The following is a 26,875-nucleotide window of genomic DNA, read 5'->3' as shown; positions in this document are numbered from 1 at the left end:
TTCAGTGGAAACTGGAGAAGCGGGGGTAGGAAAATAGATGATAACAGAGGAATTCTTAAAGACAGGAGAAGTTAGAAGCTGCAAAATCTTACTACTTCAGTTAATTTGGAAATGCAAAATGCTTTCCAAAGAAAAGGTAATGTCACCATCAAATCACTAATCAAAAACCTACTGTAACTGAGTAGGATTATAAAGATGACCATTATTTTTTTTTATTATTATCACTTAGATATGATATTACAGAACATAAGATTGTTTCCAAAAGCATCTGCTAGCTAAGTGGGTTCAACTGACCTAAATGCTTTGTTTTCTTTTGGAGTTATCTTCTTATGAGCATATCTATATTGTCTGTTATACAGAGGTCGCTAGTAGATATGAACATAAGCCCGTAAGTCTCAGGCGCACGTACCTATTCAGGCCTAAGCACGGTATAGTTGTGCTTGTAGCATTGCCTGTAGTGTAGTCAGCAGTGCCAGGGTTCCTGGTGAGAGAAGGGAAACATCAGTGGGCTCTGAGGGCTTTTCATATTGGTAATTAATTCCCTAGGGTGATCCCTCTGTCAGCAGTCCTCACTATGTTAGCTTGATGCTGCCTGTTTCATATTTGGCATATTCGGTGGACCTTTAAGTTGTTTTTTGCAGTGGTGGTTTATTGATAAAACCTCACCTATTGTTGAAACATGTAAAGTTCAGAAAGAATACTTTTGTCTTTGAGATAACTGTGTTTAATTTTTCCAGTCTTTATATAAATGTGAAAATTCATCTGCTTTAATATTTTCTTTAAATTACTGGGTAGGTGGTTTATCATGCTCTGGGTCAAACTCACAAGCAGCTTTTTGAAATGAATAATTCAAGAACAGATAGATCATGGTCAGCAGTATATCTTGGTCAAATATGTTTTGTCTTTAACTCCTGCTTTTTCACTTTTTTGTTTGGAATGACTTACAACAATATCTTACCCACAATGTATTAATTACTTATTGCCTGTCCACTTAATTAGTTACTGTTTTTGTGATGAGTAGGAAAAAGATTCTGCTGTGTAATAACATGAGATGAAGGTGAACTATAGACTTAAGAGCATTTTGTGTGTCAGTAGATTTTGTATCATTCTTGTATCAGATTTCAAAATGTAAGAAATAAAAACAATGCTGGCAGCTGCTGTCTTGGATTATTGAAACAAAAAGCTAAGCTATTCTATGCCTAAAGACTTCCCTAGTGTTGTGGTTTTTCTGGTGGTTTTTTTTTTTTTCCTTGTTTGGGCGGTTTGTTTTGTGTGGAAGTGATTTGATAATTCTGTATGTAAATAAATAATGCATAAATAAAACCATATGAAAATAAAGCAGAAGTTCAAGCTAGTAGCTACAAGACAGCATTTAGATATTCACTAGCTTACTCTTAAAGAGCTAAGTAAATGTGTAGAAAACTGAATTAATGAAGGAGAGAAATAAAGTATCCTACTTGGAATATGTCTTCTGCAATTGATGTTACATTAATTGTGCACTAGGTGAGTATAGATAGGTTTCAGCATCTTGTGGGTGCCAGTGACAGAGTAAAACGAAAATTCGGAAATTCTTGTTCACCTGAGATTGTTGTATGTTCTGGTTTTTGCCATGAACCATATTAATGTAGAAATGTGCCTGCACAGTCTAGGTTATCTTGAAAGATATGAGTGCAACTGGATCCTCAGGTTAGGACTGAAAATTACCTATTTGGATTTTAACTCAGTGATAGTCTCTGTGGCTTGGTAATGTTGGAGGATTGTTTTGTGGACTGTTTAAGGTATTGGATGTTTAATGAAAACAGGCACAGTGGAGCGGTCCCATCTGCCAGTAACAATAGTCACAGCTGCTGCTGTAGACACATGGCAGTTAGGTTCTCAGGCAGGCATCCTTGGCATCGGCAAAACTTCAGAAGGTGTTCTGGAGTTAATTTGTTGAGGAAAAAAGTATTTTTCTTCTAATGGTTGGTTGGTTTTTTTCTCTCTAAGGTTTATAAAGCTCTGATCTAAACCTCAGTATTTAAATTAAAAAAAAAAAAAGTTCATAGAGTATCATCCAATTTGAATTCCTTTTCTGTTTGTGGTTTTTTTTGGTTGGTGGTTTTGGTTTTTTTCCTTCTAAGATGTGTCCTGCTTTATGTGATTGTTCTGGAACAAAATAAAAATGGGTGGGAAAGCAGGCCTTAACTTAAAAGGCTATTGATTTATGGTGTGTTTGTCTATTGATATTTGAAATATAATACTAAAATTGCTGATATTTGAAAAATAATACAAAAGTCAAAAGTATTGAGAGGTTCATAGAGCAAGGTAACTTCATCAGTAATTCAGGCAGTACTTTATTGGTATACATTGATGGGTATATTGTTAATTTTTGCCTTTTTTGTTGTTATGTGGCTCTAAAACTTAGTAACCTCTTTCAAAGAAGCTCAAACCTAAAGGGGGGAAAGAAGTATGGTTTCCTGAACTTTTTCTTTCTGACCTAATTTTTAACTGCTTCAGTAATGAAAAGACACACCGAATAGAAGAGAAACCTTATTGTGTATGTGTATGCCTTCAGGAGAATAAGTTTGGTTTTGTTTTTTTCTGTAGTAGTATTCTGTAAGCATAGTTTGGATAGTTTCACAAAGGAACTTGTATCATAGAAACAATTTGGTCTAAATTGCTGATAAGTCCTTACAAGAAACTTTTTAATTTAGACTAGTACTGTGTACATGTAGACTGTAAAGTAATGGGAATTTATATAGCTTTACCTATTTTTATATGTTAAAGGCAAGTTAAAGAGTACATTGTAGTTGTCTCATCAGGAGCATAAAAAAAGGTTAAGTTATTATGTAAGACATTTTCAATGGAAGTATAGAATAGGTGGATTCATTTTTGTAGGTAATCTCAAACTCTCCATCTGTCTTCTGAAAATGCAGAGTTTTAGATACATAAAAGTCTTACTCCATTTCTAATGATTTGTGCCTGACAAAAAGCATTGGTTCTAGAAGGATGTCTTGTGTAGTGTTTTTTCTGCAAACAGCTTGTTCTTATTTTTTTTTTTTTATGCTTGTATCTTGCATGATGAGGTTGTCTTGGGGAAATAAACAGCACTGGAGGAAAGTCACTTAACCCCTGCCCTGATTCTCTGGTCTGTAAATCCTCATAACTGGGGTTAAAACTAAATGAATGCTTGTCCAATATGTTAATAGTACATTGCATTGGTGGTAGACGTGTTATCAAAACAGGCTCTTTTATGGGAGGATAAATTGTGTGTTGTGTGGAGGGTGGGTGAATTGGAAACTGGTTTGAAAGAGAAGTGAAAGAAGTCACAATAGTAGAGGTCGCCCAACTTCATCTCCTGACTGTGCTGTTACCAATTACATTATTTGTTGCAAGTCCTGTAACAGGTGACAGAAGGCTTAAATGCAAGTTTGTCTCTAAGAGAAAATGGAGACAATTGCTGTTCTCTTTAAATAGGTGCTCCAGTAGTGGAATTTCATGGGGAGTTTGTTTTGCTTCTCCAGTGTTTTTCTAATAGTACTGGGTCATTCTAGGAGTGGGAGTCATAAGGTGGGTAACAGGTAACGCTGGATACAGGCAACAAGCAAAGACTCTATACATGAACATCAGAGCTCAATGTTGTGCAGGGTTAGGGATTTCTGTTGCTTGTCCATAAGTCTGTCTTAATCGCTGGCTCTGAATGCCCTACACTATTGACTGTTGATATGTTTTGTTACAAGCCTTGAATACTTTTTTGGAGAAGAAAAAACCTGAGTTTTTCTAGGTGCTTGGTTTTCCTCCTAAAGCCTTTCTCATGGTTGTATCAAAATAACTTGAGAAGTGTTAATTCTGCATGCTTAAAAAAAAAAAGGGGGAAAAAAATCTATTTGGAAGATTACTTCAGGGCAGTGGGAGAACATGAATATTTAATGATTTTTATCATTTATTAATTTTTGTTTAATGGACAAGTAGTGGGCCTGGAGCAAGACCATGGGATGGCTAGAATGTTCTGGGTAATGTTAAAAGCAGGTGGACTAAGTTTAAAAAAACTGTTATGAAGTTAGTACAGAACTGCAGTTGAGAGATAATATTACTAATGAACCCAGAGAAGTTTTCTGTCAGTGGTGAGTAAACAGAAATGCTGCCCCTTCAGAATTAGTGCCTGCTCATGTAGAACTAGGGCTTTAGAGCTGATTCTTTTTAAGAAATGTTTAAATAATGTGACACCTTTCAGTATGCAAGTGGAAGTAAAGAAAATGCAAATTGTCAATGGGAACTACTGTAAGAATTGGGTATTTTCACTACATGAATCCTTTAACATACTGAGGCTGGCAGAACTGACTCCCCAGGATTCCAGTGCTACATGATGTTCTCTTAATGTAGTGTTGGCATGTGTCTGAAGGTCAAAATGGCCCTTGGAGAAGGCTGTTGGCTCTTGGAGATGTAGTCACATAAAAGCAGGGGGTGGAGGGAGATAATGTTTTATTTGCCTTGAAACAGAAAATGTGAGGAAAGAATTCATCTCAACTCAGAGTGCTTAGCCGTACATACTTAGCCTTGCATACATAGACCTGATAAGCATATTTTGCAATAGACCATTTTCAGGTAACCAGTTGACAATGGAAGTTTTGGAATGGTTTTAGTTCAGGTTTTTGATAGGTAGAACAGTATGGTTCGACTAGCTCTCACTTGGTGCAAAGCCTGCTGGCATGCTGTTCTCCAAGAACACCAGCTGAAGAGATGGTATTTATAGCACTTGGATCTGTAAGAGCAGCTGAGGATGAGAGTGGTTTTCTAGCAGCTTCTGTGAGCAAGCATTTACCTTGCTCTGGTGCTGTTGAGCCTAACTCCCTCCCCCATCCAACCTTTCTCCCAGTACAGGGTTGAAATTCCACAGTAGGGAGAGAATCCGGTTGAATTCCAAAGGAGCTGTTCTTAGCTTCTACTTGGTTTCCTTCCCTTTTAATGATTTGAAAAATGCAAACAATGCTTTGAAAAGCAAGCACTGCTTTACAAGCTGGAAGTGTCCATTTCCCTTAATTTATCTCTTATAATAACAACCCTGAAAGTCTCTCTTATAAAAACAGTATAGCCATATATCTGATTGCAACGTATGCCTAGGAAAGAAGCCTGTATTAAACGTGTCTTTGGGGTGTTATTCACATTCCAACAAATAAAGAATGCCTGCTCCACCCTGCTCTTGGTAAGGAACATAGTCTCATTGTTGTCGTTCCAGTCTACAGATGGTGCAGATTTATTTTCCATACCCATGCTTTTTAAGAGACTGTATATTTAATGTTAATTTGGTCTTGTGGAGTCAATTCTGAAAGCCCCAGATCTTTTATATTGGTTGAACTGATTATTCAGACATCATAAAATGAAACTACTGCTTACATTGATTCAAATAATTTGAAGAAGGCACAGAAATAAATTACTTGGTATTTGTTTCCCTGAATGTTAGCCCTTTCTAAGTTCTGTCTAGACTCGCATGTTTTTTGAAATCTTCTTTCTGTTCCTTTACCAATGATTAATGAGAAGAAAAGTGAAGACAGCACAGTGCCTTTTTTTACTAGCTATTACCTCTTAGTAAGTTGGCGTTTGGTAGGAACGTGTACTCTGTGTAGGTTACTGCTACCACTGGGAGAATTATTGAGGCTGATGTGAAGCCTCTTGTGAGATGAAACCTAATTTTATTTCATACATAGAAATTAAAGAGGCTTTGTGTCTTCAGCATTGACAGATGTGGTAGCAGTATGGATGGGAATGGAAGATGTAAACAACAGAAAGCAGGCTGTATTGAACAAATGATGGAAGCTTAGTTTCTCTAGTTCCATACCTGACTTACAGCATTATTGGGTTTCATTTCTGATTGGCATTCAATAGGGTTTTTGGGGTTGTTTTGTTTTGGTGTTTTGTTTTTTTTTTAATATTAATCTATTAGTCTGTCACCTCCCTCCAGCGCAGACTGTGTATCAGCTAATCCCAGGATTTAGCCCAAGTTAATTCTGTCTGCTGGTGTTTGTCTGAAGGGCAAACTGCAGTTAGTCAGTTCCTCACTGGAGCACCCTACAGTGACTAATATGTGGCATGTCTAGTGGCAAAATGCCCTGTAACACGACTCTCATCGCTAACAGAGAGAGGTGGAGCTATTGAATCTAGTGACTTGACTTTAAATGCAATGAGGGATAAAAGAGTAAATTCAAATTCTTACTTGCTGTGTGCTTTGTGCTCTTGTCTCTATATTCCAAGAGCTTATTAGGAAGAATTGCTTGCATCTCCAGATACTGAACTGCAGATAATTTCTAACCTGCAAAATCTGTAACGTGCTGAGGAGCAGTGCTGACTGGGATGGAAACAGATGAGTTTTGGACTGTGAATTCAGTGTTGTAATCTGACATGACATTTAAGTGGTTAAGAAGTAGTTTTGGACATTCTTTTTGTCTGCAAAAATATTGATGTGGCTGGATAGATGGGAATGGAATGAGGGGGCTGTTCTTGTATAAGTTTGCTTGCCCCGCCCCCGCCCCCCCCCCCCCCCCCCCCCCCCCCCCCCCCCAGCTCTTTCTCTGTAGGTTTCACACTCTCTGTTGACTTGGTTAGTTTTAATTGGGAGTGGAAGTGTAAGTCCAGAAATGAAGGCTTGAAGTGGGAATGTGTTTATGTATATGTTTAGGAAGGGGTGAGAAGACAGAGCACTGCTTCCAGAAGTGTCCTAGAAGACTATAACTTTGCATCACCTCTCTGTTGTGTTCCATACTCAGGTTATAATTGTAAAATAAATAACATATTTGAGGTCTGCTTTTTGAATTTGAGCTTCAACAAATCAAGATTGGATTGTAAGGCAAAAAAGTTTAAATATGCAAAATAATACAGATCACAAAATACATGGGTGCTGTTTCAATAGTGAAGTGTTATTTTAAAAGTTTGGTAACAGTTTTTGCGAAAAGTAAAAACTAGCAATGAATTTGATCTCATAGATTTGAAAGGTTGAAAGTGTATGTTATTTTTGTGCTAGCTGATAAAGCAGATGGTGAATGGTATGAAAAATGTTAATTAAGGAAGAAGTAGGATGGACTGTGGAAGTACCTTATGCCAAGAAATGAAGTTGCTTGTTTAAGTAAATGCATGTTAAAATCTAAATGTTATGTGTAGATTATTTTCTTACTGTTGATACAGCACATCTAAAATTATAGTTCCTTCATTAATTGTGCTCCTGTTTTCTCCTTATCTTTTATTAGGTTGTACTGCTCCTTCTATATACTTGTCCTGTACACTAATTAGTTAAAGTACGTGGGTCTTCATAATGATAGGAAATTTTAGATTGTTTGGTGTGAAGACATTTGTTTTGAAACTGTTGGTCAGTGATATGTAAAACTCATATGTTTGTAGTTACAGGTATCAGAAAACCACCACTGAACTTAAACAACTAAGCAACTAAAAAGAATTGTTTAAAGAACTTGAGCTTCAGGGAATATATGGATGACTGCTGCTTTAGAGACACCTCAGATGGCATACAGCAGCTCTGTATGACTTGCTGTAGAACCGTAAGGAGAAATAAGCTTTTAAAATGCAAGCTGTGTCTCTAGGCTGGGATGGCAGTGGGTGTTAAATACACAGCTTCAAATAAAATGGTAATGCTGCATAGCTGTTCACACATTCTATTTAGTCTGTTTGCTTACAAAGATAGAAAATGGATATACATATTATGCCTTAAGGTGAAGCATATTATTAAAATTTTCTGGTAATTGGTAATTTATGTAAAGAAAAGGAATAATATGGGCATTTATCTCCCTCACCCAAATTAACAATTTGTAGAGTGTATTTTTAAAGCATTCATGTTCTCATGCCTTTTAATCAGCCTTCTGTTCCAAAGGTAAATGGTGGACATTAACCCAAATTGTGGTTGCTCCTTTGATCCCAGAAGAGTGTTTTAGACGCTGCAGTCAGAAAATAGTATCTTCAACTTTTTCACCCTTTCCACGTTTGAGTTAATGCATGTAACCCTTTTCAGTAGCAACGGTATAGGAGATGGTGACTTTGTAAAATATCCCGTCTGTTGCAGAATACTTAACTTGTGGAAAGCTGAAAGATTCCACATGACCTAAGAAGTTGGCTCTTGGTGAAGCAAGGGGCCTGAAAAAGGGATTGAGTTTCTCAGAAACTGGCTGCTTAGACTAGCTCCAACATTCAAAGTTGCTACGGTGCCATGCTGATGGTAACTAATTGTAGCTGCAGCACAAAGCTTTAGTGTCAGTTTGCAAACAGAAGAGTTAATTGCCACACTGGACCTTTGAAACAGCAGATAACCAAATTTATTCTGTAAGATAAAAAGGCCATTAATGTGTTCCTGCTGTGATTGTCTGCCTCATTGCTGTTCTCGTTTCCTGAGGCTCTGTAATTAAAACATTAGCTTGCTACCATACCATGAGTCTGCTATGGTGAGAGGAGATAGATGACGACCTATTTCATGATTCACTAGTACAATTCATCTTAGCCTTGCATGATTTAAAAAACAAACAAAACAACTGAAAAGCAATATTGGAGACACTGGAAATAGTCCTTTCTTTAAAATTCTACTTGTTTCCTTTTCCAGGTGAAAACACAGCTTGCTGAATAACATGGTACATAAAATCAGTGTTGCCTACTCCACTCTAATTTCTTCATGATCATTCCTTTTTTTCCAATTTTGTGTATGAATTTAGGATAAAGCTTACCTGTACTGTAAGAAGCCTTTCAATTTCTTCAGAAATATCCTTTAGTTTCCTTTTAAAAGCAGCTAGATTTCATGGATTTGCTGGTCCTTCCAAAGATGATGCTTGGTGCATTAGACCTTCAAGTTAGGTCAGTTACTTCCACTTGAATTCCGGGTTTCTTAGCTGCCTCACTGTCATCTTTCAGGTGTCTTTTCTCACATTATTGTATATCTGATCGCTTGGTTCAAACTCAGACCCAGTGAGACATGACTGATGCTGATAGCTACTTACTTGGTGCTCAGTGTTCCAAATGAAGAGGGTTTCAGTCCAGTTGAAATCTGTTGAGGTTGTAATCTTACATTTTCTTAATTCAGCCAGCTCTGCTGGACTTATTTGTAGACAGACTGAGAATTCGGTTAAACCAGTGATTCTGAAACGGGAGGATGTAAGACTCTGTGTAAGGAACAAGAATGGGCATAAACAGACTTCAGGCTTGGATTAGAAGCTGAGTGAAAAGCCGGTGACTGGATCACGCTAGTGAGGGATAGCATGCAGATTTTCTGGCAGCCAGGAGAGGTTTCCTCTTACCCGTTCCTGCTGCAGTGGAAGGTTTTGGCCAGGCAGCTGCATTCCCAACCTCTGACAGAGCTGCCTTCTTGCACGTTAATAATATCTTTCCTGATATGATTCTGAAGATATGCTTTACAAAAACCATGCATCCTAGAAAGTAGTTTTCAAAATAGTGACCTGGACATGGAACTTTGTGTGAAGGCGCGAAGGAAAGCCTGTCTGAGAAAATAATAATATGTCTTTTTTAAAAAAGAAAAGTGGGGCAGAGTGGAACCACTTGCGCAAATCGTGGTGCCTGAACATCACAAGTGTGGTGGATCAAATTTAAGCTTGAAGCAAGTAGGATGAAACTATAATGGCAAGCTTGTAATGCCTTTCGAAACACCAAGCCTATTGCATAGCTAGAGATCTTGTCTTTCATGGGTGTTCAATGTACCTTTATGTCTAGTGAGCTTAGTGGAAAAATTGGCTATTCTTTCGGTTAAATGTTTGGCTTCTTTGCTTTCTTTTTGGAAGTGGTAGACTTCCTAGAGATTTTTAGGGTGTTTTAAAAAACAGTTAATGGGAAGCATGTATTTTCACATCAAACCTAGTTTTGTATAATACTGAAATTTATGCTACTTGTTCTGTTTTCTGTTTCTGACACAGCAGAATCTTAGAAGGCAATTAAATTGTTTCCTTGGAGAGACCAAGTGCAGCTTTGCCTTGGCCAAGAGAAATGTCCGTTTTGCTTATAGACAACAATATAAAAATGGAAGAGAATAAGTTATGGATACTTGCTACTTCACTGTTGATTCTGAGACAAATCAATTGTGCCACGAGGTAGATAAGCGAGATTGAAGTGCTCTTTCTGATGGCATTTGCACCTTCAAATAAAACGGCATCAATGTGACATTTGGGTAACCAATGCCGTGACTCCTCTCATGTGACTATTATCAAAAATTTGGCTTACAAAGGTTTGCTGTTGAGATTAAGCAGCAGAATCTATATTGTCAGGAGAGATGCCGACAATACAATTCGAAGTAGATACCTGAAAAAAAATGTGTTATACAGTACCTAGGAATGGGTTCTGTTTATTGCTGCTTTTTTTCTGCTTTCAATGGTTAGATGGCTTTCCCTTGACATTATAACCCAAAACAACTGAAGAAAATAATGTTCGCCCCCAAAGGTTGTTACTTTGAACTGATGTGGAGCTTGGTTTTTATTTGTACTGCTTTTTTGGGTAGGAGCTTCAGGTACAAGGCATTACTTCTTCCTTACCTTTCAGAGCTTGATGTTAAGTAATTGAATAAGAAACGAGGATTTGTTGAATTGTAGCAGTCTGTAATACACTGGAAGGAGAGAGCTCATTCAGATTTGGGGCAGGGGGGTTGTTCTCTGGAGTTTGTTATGCACTTTAGAACTGGTTTAATAGCATGCTGTAGATGTACTGCTGTTTGGTTAAAACCAGCAAAGGAAACTAAAGCCATATATGATTGCTTAGCTTACCAGTTTGTTATGTGTTGATACCCATGTTGCTCTCCAAAGCCACAAGCACTTTTGCCATTTGATACTGTACTGGTGCAAGGCATATTATTCATTGGCTTTGCATGTCTCTCAGCTTTTATAAGCAAGAATGTCAGCTCAAGGTGCATCCAAATGAGATGGAGTTGGCCACAAGAAATAGTGTAGCAACTGTTGCTATTTGCAATCCAGACAGTGATCTTTCCTCCACATTGTGATTTTGGACAACAGCCCTGCTCAGGGACACAGCATCTGGTAGAAGAGTGATTTAATTTTAGTAGGGATTCTCTAACGACATTTTCAGAGACTTCGGTGCAACGTGATGTTAAGTTCGTGTTTGAAATAATAAGAGATGTGGGTGTTAGAAGTCTTATTTATTGCAGAAAGGAAAGGAAAAGCCTCCATCTCCCAAAGCATAGTCTAACTGGCACAAATATGTGAGAAATAAGCATCCTTTGTTTAGAATGACTGATACCAGGATGTAAATCATCCCCAGGAAAACTGTCACCACCTTTGTATAGCTTTTTTTTTCTATGGATTTTGTTTGCACGTACCATAATCTGTGTATCGCTCCCAGAGGCAAGTTGCTGGTTTAGATGGAAATAGGTGTGTGTAAATCCAAGGTGGTTTATCTAATTCTGATATACTCAAGAGTATGCCTTTTTACGGTCTGTCCTTACACAGATGGTGTTGAAAACAGCTGCTGGAAAGAATAGATTTAAGTATTTCCAGTGCTGTAGTACTGAAAAGAAGAAAGCAGTAGAGATTCATTTCTGCAGCAAGAGCAGAACCCTCACTGGAATACAGAAACAACAGACATTCCATATGCCGTTAAAATGACAGCTGAATCTGTTCTGTACTACCTGTCTGTCGGTCCCGTCCTCCCCAGCCCCCAGCAAAGGTTATAGGAAGCTGTTTTGTTGCTGGGGGGGGGGGACGACGACCACAAACAAACAAACAACCCCAACCAACCCCAAAACCAAAACCCAAAACAAATGACCAAACCAAAACCAACAACCTGAAAGGTATTTGGAAGAGCTTTTGTTAATTGTGGGGAATGCACATCTGTGGGTCAGATATTGAAAGAATTAGAGGATGTGAGAAAAGGAAAAGAGCATAAAATTTACAGATGAAGAGAAAAAAGGGTTTTTTAAAAAGCACGTTTATTCTGGTATTTGTAAAGTGTTCAGTGACTAACTCACTGAAGGTTCTTAGATTCTTAGGTATGAATGCCTTGGAAAGAAAATGAAGTCAAGGATTGCAAGAGCTGAAAAGGCAGTTGGAGATCAGCTTTTTGATCTTAAGTCAGGGATTTAAAGGCTATCACATAGGAACTACACACAAGCATTTTTTCATTCTGGCTTTTTTTTTTGTGTGTGCGTGTGTGAATTTCGTCATAGGGGCATTGTATATTATACAGAAGTTCCAGAGAGAGAAAGTACACAAGTTGGTCGGGGGTCACTACGGGATTCAGTGGCTGTATGCTTTAAGAACATTTACCAGTTATTTGGTTGGTTCAGTTAATGTCAGCCCTAATAAAAATCTGTCTGTAGGCTTTGTGCATATAAAAGAGCATTGAAATAAACTGCGCAGACAATCTCTGAAATGTCTATAGATCCAGCTTTTTTTTTATCTTCTTCCATGCCCTGAAAATACTAAGCTTCTTAAAGCAAATCCTTCTGCAATGAGCTCTTGTTCTGTGTAACATGTATGTCAAAACAGACTTGAGTTGTGCGGCTGTGAAATCTCCAGGGATTCTTGAACTCCTTGTGCTTCAGATTGTCTTCCTTGCTAATACCCCTCAACTGATAAAAGCCTGTACCATTCTAAAAGGCAGGGGACCAGGTTGACCTGCTTCTGGTTTTCTGTCCAACAGAAGAATTTTGTTTAGCAGCAGCATTCCTTCTAGGATTTCCCCCCCCCTTGATTTATTTGAAATAAGGCCTACAGAAACATTGTGTTAGGAAGCTGTGCATCTATTCCTTCAATCTTATTACTCCTGTGCAATGTGGCAACTCTGTGAATACTCAGATTCACATGTTAAGTTGAGGGTCAGCAAGCTCATTAATAATGCTCCTAAATGTTGAGTTAGCTGAGTTTGAATGTTATTTCTTGTAGGTATTATCAACCCAAAGAATCCTAAGGAAGCACCAAAGTCCTTCAGCTTTGACTACTCTTACTGGTCCCACACATCGGTAAGTTCTTTTACAAAAAAACTGTTTTTTTTTGTTGACTGGCTTGACACTAACTGCGTTCTCTTCTGTTCATGTGATCCTTGTGAGATGTTTCTGCACTGTGTCTCTCACCCTCTTTCAGGTTAAAAGCTTGTCATTGTATGTAGTCTTTTCCTGTTTGGGGGAGAGCAGAAAGAAAAGATCCTGGAGTTCAATAACAAGTTGTAAATATTTGAAAGACTACTGAAAAGTATTCTCCAACAGTGTTCTGTTCTAAATATTTTAAGGATGGCTGTGAACCACAGTTAATTCAGTTTTGTTCTTAGACAAGTGAAAGTTGTTAGAGTTCTTATAGATCAAGGAGAAATGTGGTGTGGATTCCCTTGGCAGATTTGGAAAAGACAGAGTAGTGATACGTGTTTCTGATAGCTGGAAAAGCAATAAACTCTCATCTAGCATCTCTGCCCCACCCTCTTGCGAATTGGTGCTAAGGACTTGCTGACTTCCAGTAATTGTTTTGCAGCAGAACTGTGGTGTTCTGCCATCTACCCCTCCCCTGCCTTATTTTCTCAAAAGATATAGAAAGAAAGGATAATGTGTTTCTCTAAGATTAATTTTAGTTACTGGGATGGTGCAAATAAGAATTAATATTTCTGAGCAAATCTGTAGCCAATGAGGTTGTTTTCATGATGGAAAAACTTGGATTGTTATAGCTCATTTACCGAATCTTCCAGAGCACCTGTGCAAGTAGATTACAGGATCAGTCAGAGGAACATTATGAACGTAATTCCTGAAAACTAGCAGGAAAGAAAGTGGTCTGATAAAACCTTGATCCCGACATTAGAATGTTAGCACAGCTATATCTGTCCTGATTTCAAGAGCAAGTAATGTTAAAATCTGACGCTTCAGGAAGAGAGAATGATAGATCAAGAATAATGTAGTCACATACAATGTAGTGACATACTCCTTACAAAATTAAGTTTCAGTAGCATGTTATCTATGCAATCTCTACTACATTGTGCAACTTAAAACATCTGCATAGATAATCGTTAGTATTATAACTTTTTCAAGTGTATTTACTAAGGACTTGCCTAAATGATCAAGAGAGGACATCAGAAAAAAGAGCATATACCCTGAATCCAGCTTTCTCTCAGCATTTTTGTATTCTGTACCATTCCTGGAGCTGCATCTTGGATTGCCTCTCATGACTGGATGTTGGAGTCTGATCGGTACAGTGCCCGAGTACCTGAAATGCACTACCTAAAAAATGGAGAATTATTCATGAAGTTTTGTTTTGTACAAGTTGTGTATTTGCCTTGAGATCTGGCAAGTGTATTCTTTTTGACATCAATAACTTGTGGTTATTTTTTTCCACTGCATGTGCAGCAGTGCCTCTTCTCAAAATGTAACAAACTTTTCAGTTGAGTGTTTGGAGGTGGTCACTTGCTTTATCCATATACAGATTTCTGTCATAGGGTGCATCTGCAGTAGAGTGTTGTTTATTTTATCACTGGGCTAAATTGCTTTAAAGTACCTTTTTTTTTAATGTTATATTGCTAACCTTGTATTTAGCCATAGAAAAATGTTCTGATAGATTCCTTGACCAGTTCAGGTACTTGCTAATTCGAAATATGTATTGACAGACATAAAGATTTTGTAGTCACCGGAAGTTGTAAATCGAAACCTGGATTATTAGACAGTAGAATCAGCTGCAAGAAAAAATTGGTCATGTTAATGATTTGTTTACTCTTTTAATCTTAAAAAAAGGAAACAAAATAAATGTGAGCAACTTTGGTTTTCTTGCCCCTGCTACCCTTCAGACCCCTTGTCAAGACCAGCCACTGTGGGATTTCTGTAGCTTCCAGTCCTTTATTTGTTTGCATTGACTTTCTGAACTCTACTTGAGATTTTCTCCCTTTGACTCCCTCCTCCCAAACACCCTGAATGACATTTGTTGGTGATCTTGAATGATAGGATAAGACTATATTTGTGCCGCTTTCATGTCTTTTCAGCCTGAAGATCCCTGCTTTGCATCTCAGAGCCGCGTGTACAATGATATTGGGAAGGAGATGTTACTGCATGCCTTTGAGGGCTACAATGTATGCATTTTTGCCTATGGACAAACTGGAGCTGGGAAATCCTACACAATGATGGGCAAGCAGGAGGAGAGCCAAGCAGGCATAATCCCCCAGGTAGAGCAGAACCCGTTTGGGTTTTTTATAGCATGTTCCGGCACGTGCTTGTGGATATGCTTTTTTTATATTGCAATAATGGTTAACAAGAGAACCACAGCTTACTTCTGAAGTGAAAGGATACTGGGGGAAAAAAAGCATTTTTAGTAATTTTCCTGCTGTGACTTTTTTTAAATTGTACTGTACAATCTGTATATTTTTTTTTGTACGTCCAGTTTCTCCACTTCCCCAGCAAACTAGTAAATCAAGACGTCTTAGTCACTGGGTTTCTTGTCCCCTTCTCTGACTTTAGCTAGGATAGCACTTAAGCACTTTTTGAATTCCTACTGAATACAAGGTGGTATTACTGATGAATATGTCAGGAACTTTTTGTAGTGATAAGTTTCCCAAGGGTACAAACTGAATAATATATCTTTGTAAGAAATTAAGCTCATCAAAATGAAAAAATTGGGAAAAATAGGGCAACTGAGCACAGCCCAGTGTTATTTCCTTCTCTGAAATTTCTTTTGACATTTGCCATGAAATTTGAAGAAGTTGAGATACCCACACAAGAAATTCTGGCTGGCAGAAGTTTGTCACCATGAATTTAGCATTCTGTAGCTGTTGGTTGTGTGGCACTTGTTCTATGTGCAGGCCTTCCTCAGTGTGTAGGCACTGACAGTGGACCAAGTTTGTTGGAAGACAGTGTGTTCCTCCATTCTCAAAATAGAAATCTGAGGCAGGGTTTCAGTCTTAATAAAAAAAAATGCTGAACAGCTTGAGTCCTCATTCTGCTGCAGGTCTGCAGTAGACATTGGCCCTGTGCCACAGGTATGAAATAGATGACACGGAGCGCTGTTCTCCGTTAATGGCATGGGCATATGTGCTGAAATAGGTTGCAAGTGTTCTGGTGATCAGCTTAAAATAATGTTGAAAGAACTAATGTGATGAAGGACAGAATTGTTATACCTAAGCATTTTGGTGTTATTACAGTAATACAAAGTAACGATGTAATAAGTGAAATGAACTGAAAATCTGTGACAACAGCTTTGTGCTAAATTTTTTTGTTGTGATGGGGATACTTCTATTTGTTTTTTCTGAAACTTCAAATACATAAGAATTAAACATTTTCCTGACCCCTGCTCCCAATTGAATAATGCTCCTGTAATCTACTACAGTTTTAAAACAAAAACTTTTCCTTCCAGTTTCACTGGGAGGCCTGCCCATAAAGTACAAAATGAATTATCTGTTCAGGGAGAGGTTGTTGAATCTGTTGTCTTTCTTGTCTCATACACAGAAGGTACAGCACAATCATGTTCCAAGTAGTATAGGTTGTTGACATTAAATTCTTATGCATTGGCCAAGTTCCCTGTTTGCCAACCTAGTGTGACACTTTATGGTACTTAAACCATGTGTTGACTGAATACTTTAGAGTGTATACTTTCAAAATTGCTTATATTCTTCATTATCTGTTCATTTTTCATACAGTGGCTTGTAGATATGTGTTCCAGAAACCTCTTTTTACAATTATTCCTCTCTGTACCCATGCTTTTCATTTTAATCTCCAGATGTATATTCATGGCTTGCCCACTGTTCATTTCTTCCTCTTTTATAATCTTAATTTTGGGTCTCTGTTACTTCTAGACAAGCATTATTGAGAGAAGTAGACCACTGGTAGTTAAAGTATCCTTCACACAAAAATACTGCTAACAAATTTTGAAATAATTTCTGCCTGCTGATTTGAATCTGGATTTTGGAACTTCAACACACTGAATAAACAGGCTGTTGTTTTTATGAGGCTAGGACAGGACTAAAGATTTTCATCATTCCTTTCTAAAATTACTATTTCCAGTTTCAGTTAAGGGCTTTTTCTAATTTTATAGTACAGAATAGTAAACCTAGAACAATTGTTCAGGTCGTCTATAAAACAAGGTTGAATGATGGTGATGTAGAATTTCCCAGTGAGGGTGTATGTGGTTGATGTAATGGGGTTTTTTTCTTCCCCTGCCCTCGCTCTGAAGCCAGTTTAATGACATATCGTGGTACTTGTTACTACTCGGTAAAGATTAATTTCTGACTTGGCTTTAATCCCGTTCTAGCTATGCGAAGAACTGTTTGAGAAAATCAATGACAACAGCAATGAAGAAATGTCATATTCCGTAGAGGTGAGTATGGTGAGGGATCAAAGAATATCTGTGTGTTGAACATCAAACTGAGCTTAGTTGCTGCGTTCTTGATGTTGCATTAAGATGGTGATTTTTGATTGTGTGTGGGGTTTCTTGTTGTGTGTGGGTGTTGGGGTTTTTTGGCGTTGTGTCTTTTTGCTGTTTTATGTTTTAGCCAAATGTAATAAAACATTTCTGGGACACTTCCCCCCCCCCCCCCCCCCCCCCCCCCCGCCCTGTGTAGCAGTTCTGAAAGAAGTGATGGGCTGAAAAACCTGAAGATGAATTTGTAGATTAACTTTTTGTTTTGACTGCTGGATGGAAAATTACGTATTTCTTGCCAATTAGAACAGTCATAATTTATACCTTGTTTCTCTACAGGAATTGTCTAGAATAGCTTAGTCATGGAGTCTTACCTGACATCTGTTAGTAAGGTTGGTTTACAGAAAAAAAATGTTTAAGTTGTGCATACATAAGAAATTTGTCAGTACTTAATTTTTCTTAATTATTATCCTTAGGTTGTTTTGTGTTTAGAAAGTCATTTTCATATGCTGTTGTACACCACCGTTTCTTTTCCTGTCTTCCTGTTCTGCTCCAAAATAAAAATAAAAGCAGCCACTTTGCAGAAATGGTATTTCCTTTCTTCTACAGTAGTGTTGTCTACCACCTGTGTGCTCCACCGCCCTCCCCAATCAGTTTTAATAGTCTCACATGCAAGTATGTTGCAGGCTTTGAAAGAAAGGAAGACCAAAAGTGGTGGAAGTCAAATGTGATTGCTATTAATAAATGTGAACTCCTATCATTACTATTTTCTAAGTTACAGAACTGGAAAACTATTAGGCTTTGAATCAATCCATTTTAACACTTCACTTATTTGTATTTTATTAACATTTGATGAATTAATGCTTGAATACCATGGGAGTATCGCATTTACGATTGTGAGTGCGAATATTCTAACATTTTCATGATATTTTTTCTATTTGGTACTTGTTTATGGTCCTGATTATGTCTCTAAGCATAGATTTGTGCATGTGAGAGAGAAATCATCTCTCCAAAAGAATGAGCATCTGACAAAAAAAGCAAAGAAGGGAGGCAGTTAGACAGAAGTAGTGATGGAAATGTATAAATAGTGTATTATGATCTGTTTTGGATGTAGAATTCATTTTTCTGCATTGCACTTACACAAAAAGAGATCTTCAATCTCTAAATTTCTAAGGCTGTTGCTTACATCTGTAATCCACAGAATGAAAGTGAGTAACTTACTGTCTCTTTTAATATTTACTATCTGGACTGCTGCAGCTGCTGTTGGATCAGGATGAGCATAGTGCCATGACAAATCTAAGCTTTATAATTTATTTCAAAGGGCTCAGATTTAAGATTAGTGTGCTTTGAATAATTGTACTGATGAGTCAGGAATACAGCAAGATGTGGATACAGCTCAGAATCAAAAGTTGTTTCTGCATACAAAGAAATTAAACTTTTTTGCTTAAGTTTGCTTTGGAAGTTCATAAGAGATTCCTTGTAAGCAGACTCCTTTTACCACCTGTCTTCTTTGCCTCTTTAGAAAGATACTTTTTCTGCTGTGTCATATTAAAGCTGTTAAGATGATTGTGAACTCATGTTTAATATTTAATTAAACACCAATGTTTTTTGAAATGGTTGAGACACCTATACATGGATCCAAGGTCTGCAGCATATGTGGGAGATCTGATGTGTGAGACTAGTGACTCCTTTTCCTTTCTGCCATTGTGTCAAGCTGTTACATGAATGGAGATGCCCGCCTACAGCTTTCTTGTAGTGGACTGAGGGAGTTAGCACCAGTGGCACTCTAAAATGCTGCAAAGCACTAAATTGTCCATGCAAATTCCTGTTTTCAGGTGAGTTACATGGAGATTTACTGTGAGAGAGTCAGAGACTTGTTGAACCCGAAGAACAAAGGGAATTTGCGGGTGCGAGAACATCCTCTGCTTGGACCATATGTGGAAGATTTGTCCAAGTTAGCAGTCACATCTTATACAGACATTGCAGACCTCATGGATGCCGGGAACAAAGCCAGGTTAGTGATGGTAGTGTGTTACATATTTTTATCTCAGTTGGGATATATGGCATATAGCAGCAAATTTAAAATACCTTTTGTGATGCTTTCTTAAAAACTCATTTCACATGAGGGATATTGTTGCACTATGCACTGTTCAATGCTATTAAGACTGAAATTGATTTGTGTGGTGAAATAGTGCTGCAAATCACTGTATAGATATTTAAAGCTTGTAGTGGCTTGAGATTAAGTATGTGAATAATTCTGCTGGCTTTTGTTCCTGCCTTTGTGTACTGTATCATCACAGTCTCCTTATTCATTCAAGTGGTTCAGGACTAAAGTTGGCATTCTAGCTTTAGGTTCTGGTTCATTAGTAGTCGTTTACGTGTCAGCTGTAGGCTTCTTTTAACAACGTGTGGGAAAGATTGACATAAAGGCTGCTCATGTTTTCTTGGGTGTAAGGTAGATTGAGTACACAGATCGAGAAAGCTCTGTTCAAACTGTGATGAAGGTGGGACTAATCCAGGAGTGAAAAATCAAGGGGTTTCTTAATGGTATTTGGTATGGCCTGGTCTCGGTTACAGGGCAGAGCATCAACTGTACAGTCTCTTGGTGTCATTCCTCTACAGCTGCATGCAGCCTTGCAGGTAGTTGTGCTTGCAGCAGAGAGGCTACTGTTCTCTAAACATGTCTGTATCTCTTCATATTTTAGGACTGTGGCAGCTACCAACATGAATGAAACCAGCAGCCGCTCTCATGCTGTGTTTACAATTGTCTTTACTCAGAAGAAACATGACACAGAAACTGATCTTTCTACAGAGAAGGTATGTTACAGATAAGTGGCTTTCCAACTGTTTTTCATAAATCTTCCCTGTAATAACTTATTGGCAGTATGACAAGAAAATGAGAATTAAATGTTTTTTCTGGTGTTCTGTATAAGGGTGAATTGCTTTGTGCCTTGATGGAGCCCTTTTATTTTTCTATGGAATTTTGTTTGATTGTAGTCTAAAAAACAACTAAATGGGGAATATGTGCAGGAGGAGAATATATAGATGTGAGGAAAATACAGCTGTAAGGACTAGGTTCTGTGGGGAAGGATGTATGAAATAAGTTAGCCTTCCCCAGTCGTCTTCCCAGAACTTTCTGTGGTTTTGCTTGTCAGTGCAAAATGTTTGCCTTGTTAGTTCTTTCCTTTGGGCACAGGGATTGGGATGAGTAAGATTTAGGCACTTTCTGGAATTTTCATGTTAAAAGGAGGTACCCTGTTTAGTATGGAACAGTTTTCTGGCTTTTATTACTCTGCAATACAGGCTCTGCATGCAATGGTAGATGAAACTCAGGTAATGTTCATGTTTCTGAACTGACTACTGTGGACAGATCTGAAAAAATTTGTGTTGAAGACACCTACCCACCAAATGATAAGACCCTCTAAAGTTACTGTTAATGGACATGGACTCTGTAGCTTTTGATACGCCAGTGCTTTATTGCTGGCACTAGAGTCAGGATGAAACATGAGTTTTTCTTTTCCTTTGAGATTCTTGTGTGGTCTGTAGCAGTAACGATTTTTTTTTTACTTCTGTTTTGGTCTGATCATGTGAGATCTCACTGTCTTTTTGGGTACAGCATAGTGCTACTTAAAACAGTGCATAATCCCAGACACTTCTTATCCATAAGGTAACAGTATCAAGCTAATAGCTTGTGAAAATGCTGTTTGACTGTAGTTTTAAGCACAGTACAGTGATTTTTTTTTTTTTTTTTTTTTTAGACAGTAGAATTCATCTCATGCCATAGAATTCTTTGAAATTTTGTTCTTGCTCTCGTTCACCAAGAATTAGTTCTCATTGTTAATGTGCTTTTGCTCTACAGGTCAGCAAGATTAGTCTTGTGGATTTAGCTGGCAGTGAGCGAGCCGATTCAACTGGTGCCAAAGGAACCCGATTAAAGGTATTGGGCCATTGATGTAGGGTAAAGAAAGGGAAGTGGGTGTGCAAGCATCATGTGGAGCCATTACTTGAAAAATGATAGGAAAAGAAAGGATTGGTATTGTAAGTATGGAAAAAATAATGGCATAACTGAAGGCGCTTTTTTTCCCGTCTGATGATGGGTGTCACATTTGGCTCATTTAGTCTACAGAGGTTCGTTTGAACAATTTTAATTGCTGTATAATATTGGATTATGTTTTCACAGGAAGGAGCAAATATAAACAAGTCTCTTACAACTCTGGGCAAAGTTATATCAGCATTGGCCGAAGTGGTAAGTACAGCATTTACTTCTTGTAACAACCTTTCCATAGCTAGTAAAACTGAGACAGTAAAACCCACGGAGTACAGCAGAATCTTTCACTGTTCTTGGCCTAGCATTCTTAGCCAAATTAGCTGTGTGTATTTTGATAAATGAGTAGTGCGGATAGTATTCTGTGAATGGCATGCAGCTTGGTAGAAACTTCATGTGTCATTAGACTGAAGCATTGGTTTATTTAGCTGTGAAGAAGCCATGCAAAAGAAGCCTGCATTTGTGTACAAGATGCGTTCAGGTAGCAAGCTTTTAGTTCTGCAGAGCAGTAATTTTTATTTTTATCTGAAAGAATAACTTTAGAAAGCTAACTGCAGTTTTGTTGTTACAAAATTTTAGAAGTACCCATGTAATAATTTGATTATCACTGGCTTTTTTTGCAATGGCAAGACTTAGGTGTTGAGTTGAGTGAGCATCTGTTGATCCAAACATAATATTGTACGTTTAGAAAAGTACTTTGTCTTTTCCTTTCTACACTCAACTGCTATTTAAAAAAAACAAGTAAATTATTACTGCTCCTTTTAAAAGTGAGTTAAATGAGTTTTCAACAGCTTGGATAGGTTGAATATACTTACATGCTTTTTAGGGTTTTTTTCCCATGAAAACTGTTCTCATTTATTGGGCTCCTCAAGAAAAGAAAATGCTGTCCAGGTTAAGATGGAATTTATATATAAAGCTCTTTTAAGAAGCTCATTTTGTATCTCCTTCCTCTTTCTTTAATGCTTTCAACTTAGGATAACTGCACTAACAAGGTATGGTCTGAGTAGTAGGGGATGGTGTCTTTTTTTTGCTTGAGCGTAAGATTTTATTCTCTTCATTTTGGAATCAAAGAACAGGGACCTTTTATGTCAGATCTTTGAGAAGTTCCTGTGACTATAAATTAGTCTTGAAGCCTTAGAATTACCCATACTAAAATTTTTAAAATGTTATAAGATTGGGGATAAATGAATGAAAAGTACACATTTAGGTGCGTATTTAGGAATATTCTTTTATTACATTCCTGCTCCTGATTTGGTGACTTACATGAGGAATATTTACTTTTAGTATGGATAACTTTGTCTCTGCTTTCGTGTTTCTGCTCTCCATGCTTTTTTCTTTACCTCATGTGATGGATTTAATAGTCAATTCTAGTTTCCAGCTTTAATATCTGGTGTTTACCTGCCCTTAGTAATTTTTCTCATCCATTGTAAGGTTACTTACCTTTGGCAAGGGGCAATAGAACTGTTCCAAGACCAATGCTCACATTTTAAGCACCTTTTGAGTGTTAAGAAGAGTTTCACACAAATTATAATCAGGCCTTTTATTGCAAAGCCATGTATTGAATGTTGTGTGGAATTAGACTTTTGACATCTCTCAAAGCAACGTGTTTGCCTCCTATTTGTGTAAGTAAATGAATGACCAAAGATTCACGTTCTGTTACAGAGCTTTAGAAATTAATTGTTTCTTTTAGACCAAATAAGCCAGACAAAGCCTTTTTAATGAAATTTGGAGGGAAGTCTACCAAAGGTGCTCAGAAGGCCATCTTCTCTTTTGTGGAAGTTCCTCATTGATCACTACTGATTTTGCGATGAAGTACTTAAATACTTGGACACACATCTTGTGGCCTTGTGCTTCAGTTTGAGTAGTCTCTGTAATATTTTTGTCCTTTTTTTAAAAGAAAAAAACCAAAACAACCCAAAATAAAACCACCAAAACAAACCCCTAAACCACCTCCTTTCTACTCATACTTCTAATTTCAGCGTGAAAGTACTTTCATCTCTTCCATCCTCAAGTTTCCTAATAACTGCTTACAGAAGCCCAGGAAGATTGGGTAGTTGTCCTTTTACGTGTGTACCTGTATCTCTGTAGCTGTGCAATCTCCTGTAAATAGACCTTTGACTGCTCTAAAAAGCCATAACTTTTCTAACAAAGGAAAAGTGAATCTTCCTTTGAATGAGTAAGGTTTACTTCTTAAATTCACTTGCAATGGTGTTAAAACACAGAATTTAATTGTCAGGAAGATATTCTTCATACACAGAATACACTTTCTGGACATAGTGTGTCAAGGGAGTTCTCTGGACTGCTTATCATCATCTGTTTAGATAGCTGAATATTTTGCATGCTACCTAATATCAAACTCAGTAACCACTTGTACAACCACGGGCCACCCCTCTGTTTAGATAGCTTATGTGTATGCTTGTCATGGTTCTTTTAGTACCTATACTATGATTTTTATGTTTTAAGTATTAATTTTCCATTTGGTGTCTGTTTCTTAGTAGTGTGTTCTTTCTTTGTAGAGTAAAAAAAAGAAGAAGACAGACTTTATACCATACAGGGATTCTGTACTAACATGGCTTCTTCGAGAAAATCTAGGTATGTCTGACTTGCCTATGCCAGTATGGAAAGAAATTATCACTAAATTCTCTGACTGCTTTTGACTCTCTTAAATTTGTATCAAATGTTAAGTTAAATAATTTTAATAGTCAAATCTGAGTCAAATAGTTCCATCTTTTGTTAAAGTTACAGCTCTCTTTCCTATGATTTTTTGAATATTTCTCAGTAAGGTAGAATATAGTTGAATTCTATAATTTTGTGAAAATGCTGATATTTAGTAAGTAGTTAGAGCCTAGACTGTGCATTCTAGTTCCGTCTAAAATCTTGCCTGTTTGTTATAGGCGGTAACTCCAGAACTGCAATGGTTGCTGCTTTGAGTCCAGCAGACATAAACTATGATGAAACTTTGAGCACTTTAAGGTACTGTCTTTTTATCTGAGATGGATATGGATAGCTGTTAGCTCAAATGGCTGTATTCTATCCTTCAAACCTTTGGGTTTTCATACTCTGAGAAAATCTGTGGGGAAGACGACTCTGTGCTGGCAAGAACTCGATTATTTTGAAAGAGGAAAACCAATCTATTATATATGAATAGGGAGCTAGTGATTTATTGCTGATTCTAAACTTGAAAAATCAAACTAATCTTCTTGTGTTCCTATGTTTTTTCTACTGTGGTCCCTAAGCCGAGCATGTTAGCTAAGCTGAGGTTTCAAAGCACTGAATAAAGAAAAAAAAAATGTTGTCTGTTGTACATACTGTTAATCCATATTGAATAGGACTTGTCTTTTTAGCAGCAATACCCTGTATTAAATATGAATTCAAATGCATAATTGACTGTAATCCAGAATTCTCTTCTGATGTACACTTGCAAGCTAAACATCTCCTATATTGCTGTGTTCCATATAAGCGCTTACATGTTCGTTGTAAGGTTTCAATGTTTTGTCTGTTTCCAGATATGCTGATCGTGCAAAACAGATTAAATGCAATGCTGTTATCAATGAAGATCCCAATGCCAAGCTCGTGCGTGAACTGAAGGAGGAGGTGACAAGGCTTAAGGATCTCCTGCGTGCTCAAGGGCTGGGAGATATTATTGACAGTAAGTGGATTAAACAGACTATCATCTTGAGGTTGGTGTCTTTTATAGAGGAGGGAGAGCTGGGCCTGTGAGCGGAAGCGGTTAAAAACATGGAAGTTAAATGTAGGTGCTGATATTAAATTTTGAACATGTTTTTAAAAATAGTAGCCTCTTCTGTCTTTAAACAATGCATCCTTAGGATTGTCTGTAGACTTGACAGACCACCTTCAAACTCTCAAGGGAAGACGTGGGGATTGAGTTTTCTGTTACTGTAGAAATGATTTTGTGTAATAGAACTTACACATTCAGGAGTTGCCCTGCTGAGTTATGGAGGACTTTTTGGCTAGCTGCCAGTAAAAGGATAGTTGAGGTATAGAAGCTTAATTTCATACTGAGAAAGAAAGCATCTTTTCCTCCTCGTTAAGGGGTTAAGGTTATTTGTTGATACCTGACTTCAGTGCTGTCCTTGCTCAGAAAGAAAACAACGGCTAATTCCTGTTAGAAAATGTCCTGAGTGACAAACCATTTGTCACTTCAAAATAACTAGCCATGAAACAGCTGCCTGTGAATAAATAATGAATTCTTTTGGGGCGAGATTTTGAGTTAGTTTGGCAGAGCAGTATTGTACTGATTTGCTTTGCCAGCAACCTCTTAAAGCACCAGAACACACTTGTGCCTGATTACTTTGTCCTCATTCTAAATAAAGCAAATAAACTAAAATTTTAGCTGGTACTTTCTTCTATAATATGAACAATGATTTAATTCCTAGTGAAGCAAATGCCTATAAAAACAGAGTGTATTCCAGTGAATTAAAAGATTCTTGGACTTAAAAAAAAAAAAAAATTGCACCAGTTTCTGATTTGTCAGAACTTATTTGCCTGTGAAGCAGAAGTTCTGACTTAGTCACAGACAATTTAAAGATGTGTAGTATGTATTTACCTTTTTATTTACTTGTTTTCAAGAGAATGGGGCCAGAAGGCAATGAAATACAAGTGTTTTTATGCTTGGTACAGTCTGTTTTTTGGTTCTAAATCAAAACTGAAAAAACTGTGTTACTGAAAATTGTGCTTTTGTTTCTTTAAACATCAAGTAGTTTTCTCTTCCCTTCCTATGTCGCTAGTGAACCTTCAATTTTGATCCTTCTTGTATTTTCCCTCCTGCTTCCTTTCAGTTGATCCAATGGGAGATGAATACTCTGGAAGTGGAGGCAAATGTGTGTATTGTGTGGTTCTCTTGTTTAACCTGCTTTCTCTGGGTCAGCTTTTAACTGAGCTTTGCATGCCAGCATTTCTCACAGGGAAATCCCAGACAGAACACTCACTGTGGAATGCAGTGCAGTTTCATGGAAACTAGCTTAACCACGGTTCCTTAGACTGAGTTGGCAGTCAAAAAAAAGTGCAAAGTTTAAAATGCAACATACGTTCATTCTTCCTTTCTGGCGGAATATAGAAGGGATAGTGGAAGTTCTTTAGTCTGTTTTCATGACAGCCAGCCATTTAGAGTTGAACTAGAAAATCTTGTTCTCGAACCTTTCTCAAGTTATTCAAATGAAACAGCTTCCGGTCACCTAGCTTCCTGGCATTTTAATATCTCTTTTTCAGCTAAAAGTATTTGTTTTAAATGTCGTAATTGATTAACTCAAGGTGAAATGTTATCAGTTCCTCCTGGAGAGGCTTGAGTTTTATTTTGTATAGTTTCTTAAAAAAAAAAAAAAGTTGAACATCCTATACTGCTGACGGTCTCATTTGAGCTCAAATACTTGGTTGTAGATTATTAACTTCATAGGGTTGAAAGCAGTCAGCAAACAGCATTTTATTTCTGTTCTACTGTGTGCTTTTATGAAAGGGAAATATATGTAGTCTGTTGCAAGAGAAATGTATTCTATGTAAATTTTGGGTTGCTAGA

At 37.4% G+C, this 26,875-nt stretch overlaps 1 protein-coding gene across 21 annotated transcripts in view; it reads left to right on the top strand.

Annotated features, from left to right (window-relative positions):
* The window catches only part of KIF1B (kinesin family member 1B), a 96,864-nt gene that overhangs the window by 9,556 nt on the left and 60,433 nt on the right, over positions 1 to 26,875 (top strand). For 8 of the 21 annotated variants that reach the window (XM_055798862.1, XM_055798855.1, XM_055798867.1 and 5 more), the window contains exons 3-14: positions 12,864 to 12,940; positions 14,932 to 15,111; positions 17,190 to 17,255; positions 19,133 to 19,311; positions 20,003 to 20,114; positions 21,157 to 21,234; positions 21,478 to 21,543; positions 22,317 to 22,334; positions 23,859 to 23,934; positions 24,237 to 24,315; positions 24,849 to 24,991; positions 26,142 to 26,183. In XM_055798862.1, coding sequence (XP_055654837.1) covers positions 12,864 to 12,940; positions 14,932 to 15,111; positions 17,190 to 17,255; positions 19,133 to 19,311; positions 20,003 to 20,114; positions 21,157 to 21,234; positions 21,478 to 21,543; positions 22,317 to 22,334; positions 23,859 to 23,934; positions 24,237 to 24,315; positions 24,849 to 24,991; positions 26,142 to 26,183 — 1,116 coding nt within the window. The remainder of the gene's footprint in view (positions 1 to 12,863; positions 12,941 to 14,931; positions 15,112 to 17,189; positions 17,256 to 19,132; positions 19,312 to 20,002; positions 20,115 to 21,156; positions 21,235 to 21,477; positions 21,544 to 22,316; positions 22,335 to 23,858; positions 23,935 to 24,236; positions 24,316 to 24,848; positions 24,992 to 26,141; positions 26,184 to 26,875) is intronic. The other 13 variants (XM_055798872.1, XM_055798871.1, XM_055798866.1 and 10 more) reach the window with 3 other exon arrangements.

Source organism: Falco peregrinus, chromosome 3 (assembly GCF_023634155.1).
Source record: "Falco peregrinus isolate bFalPer1 chromosome 3, bFalPer1.pri, whole genome shotgun sequence".
NCBI classification, from domain to species: Eukaryota; Metazoa; Chordata; class Aves; order Falconiformes; family Falconidae; genus Falco; species Falco peregrinus.
The sequence above is the reverse complement of the archived record's forward strand: the minus strand, read 5'-3'. Positions and strand labels throughout refer to the sequence as shown.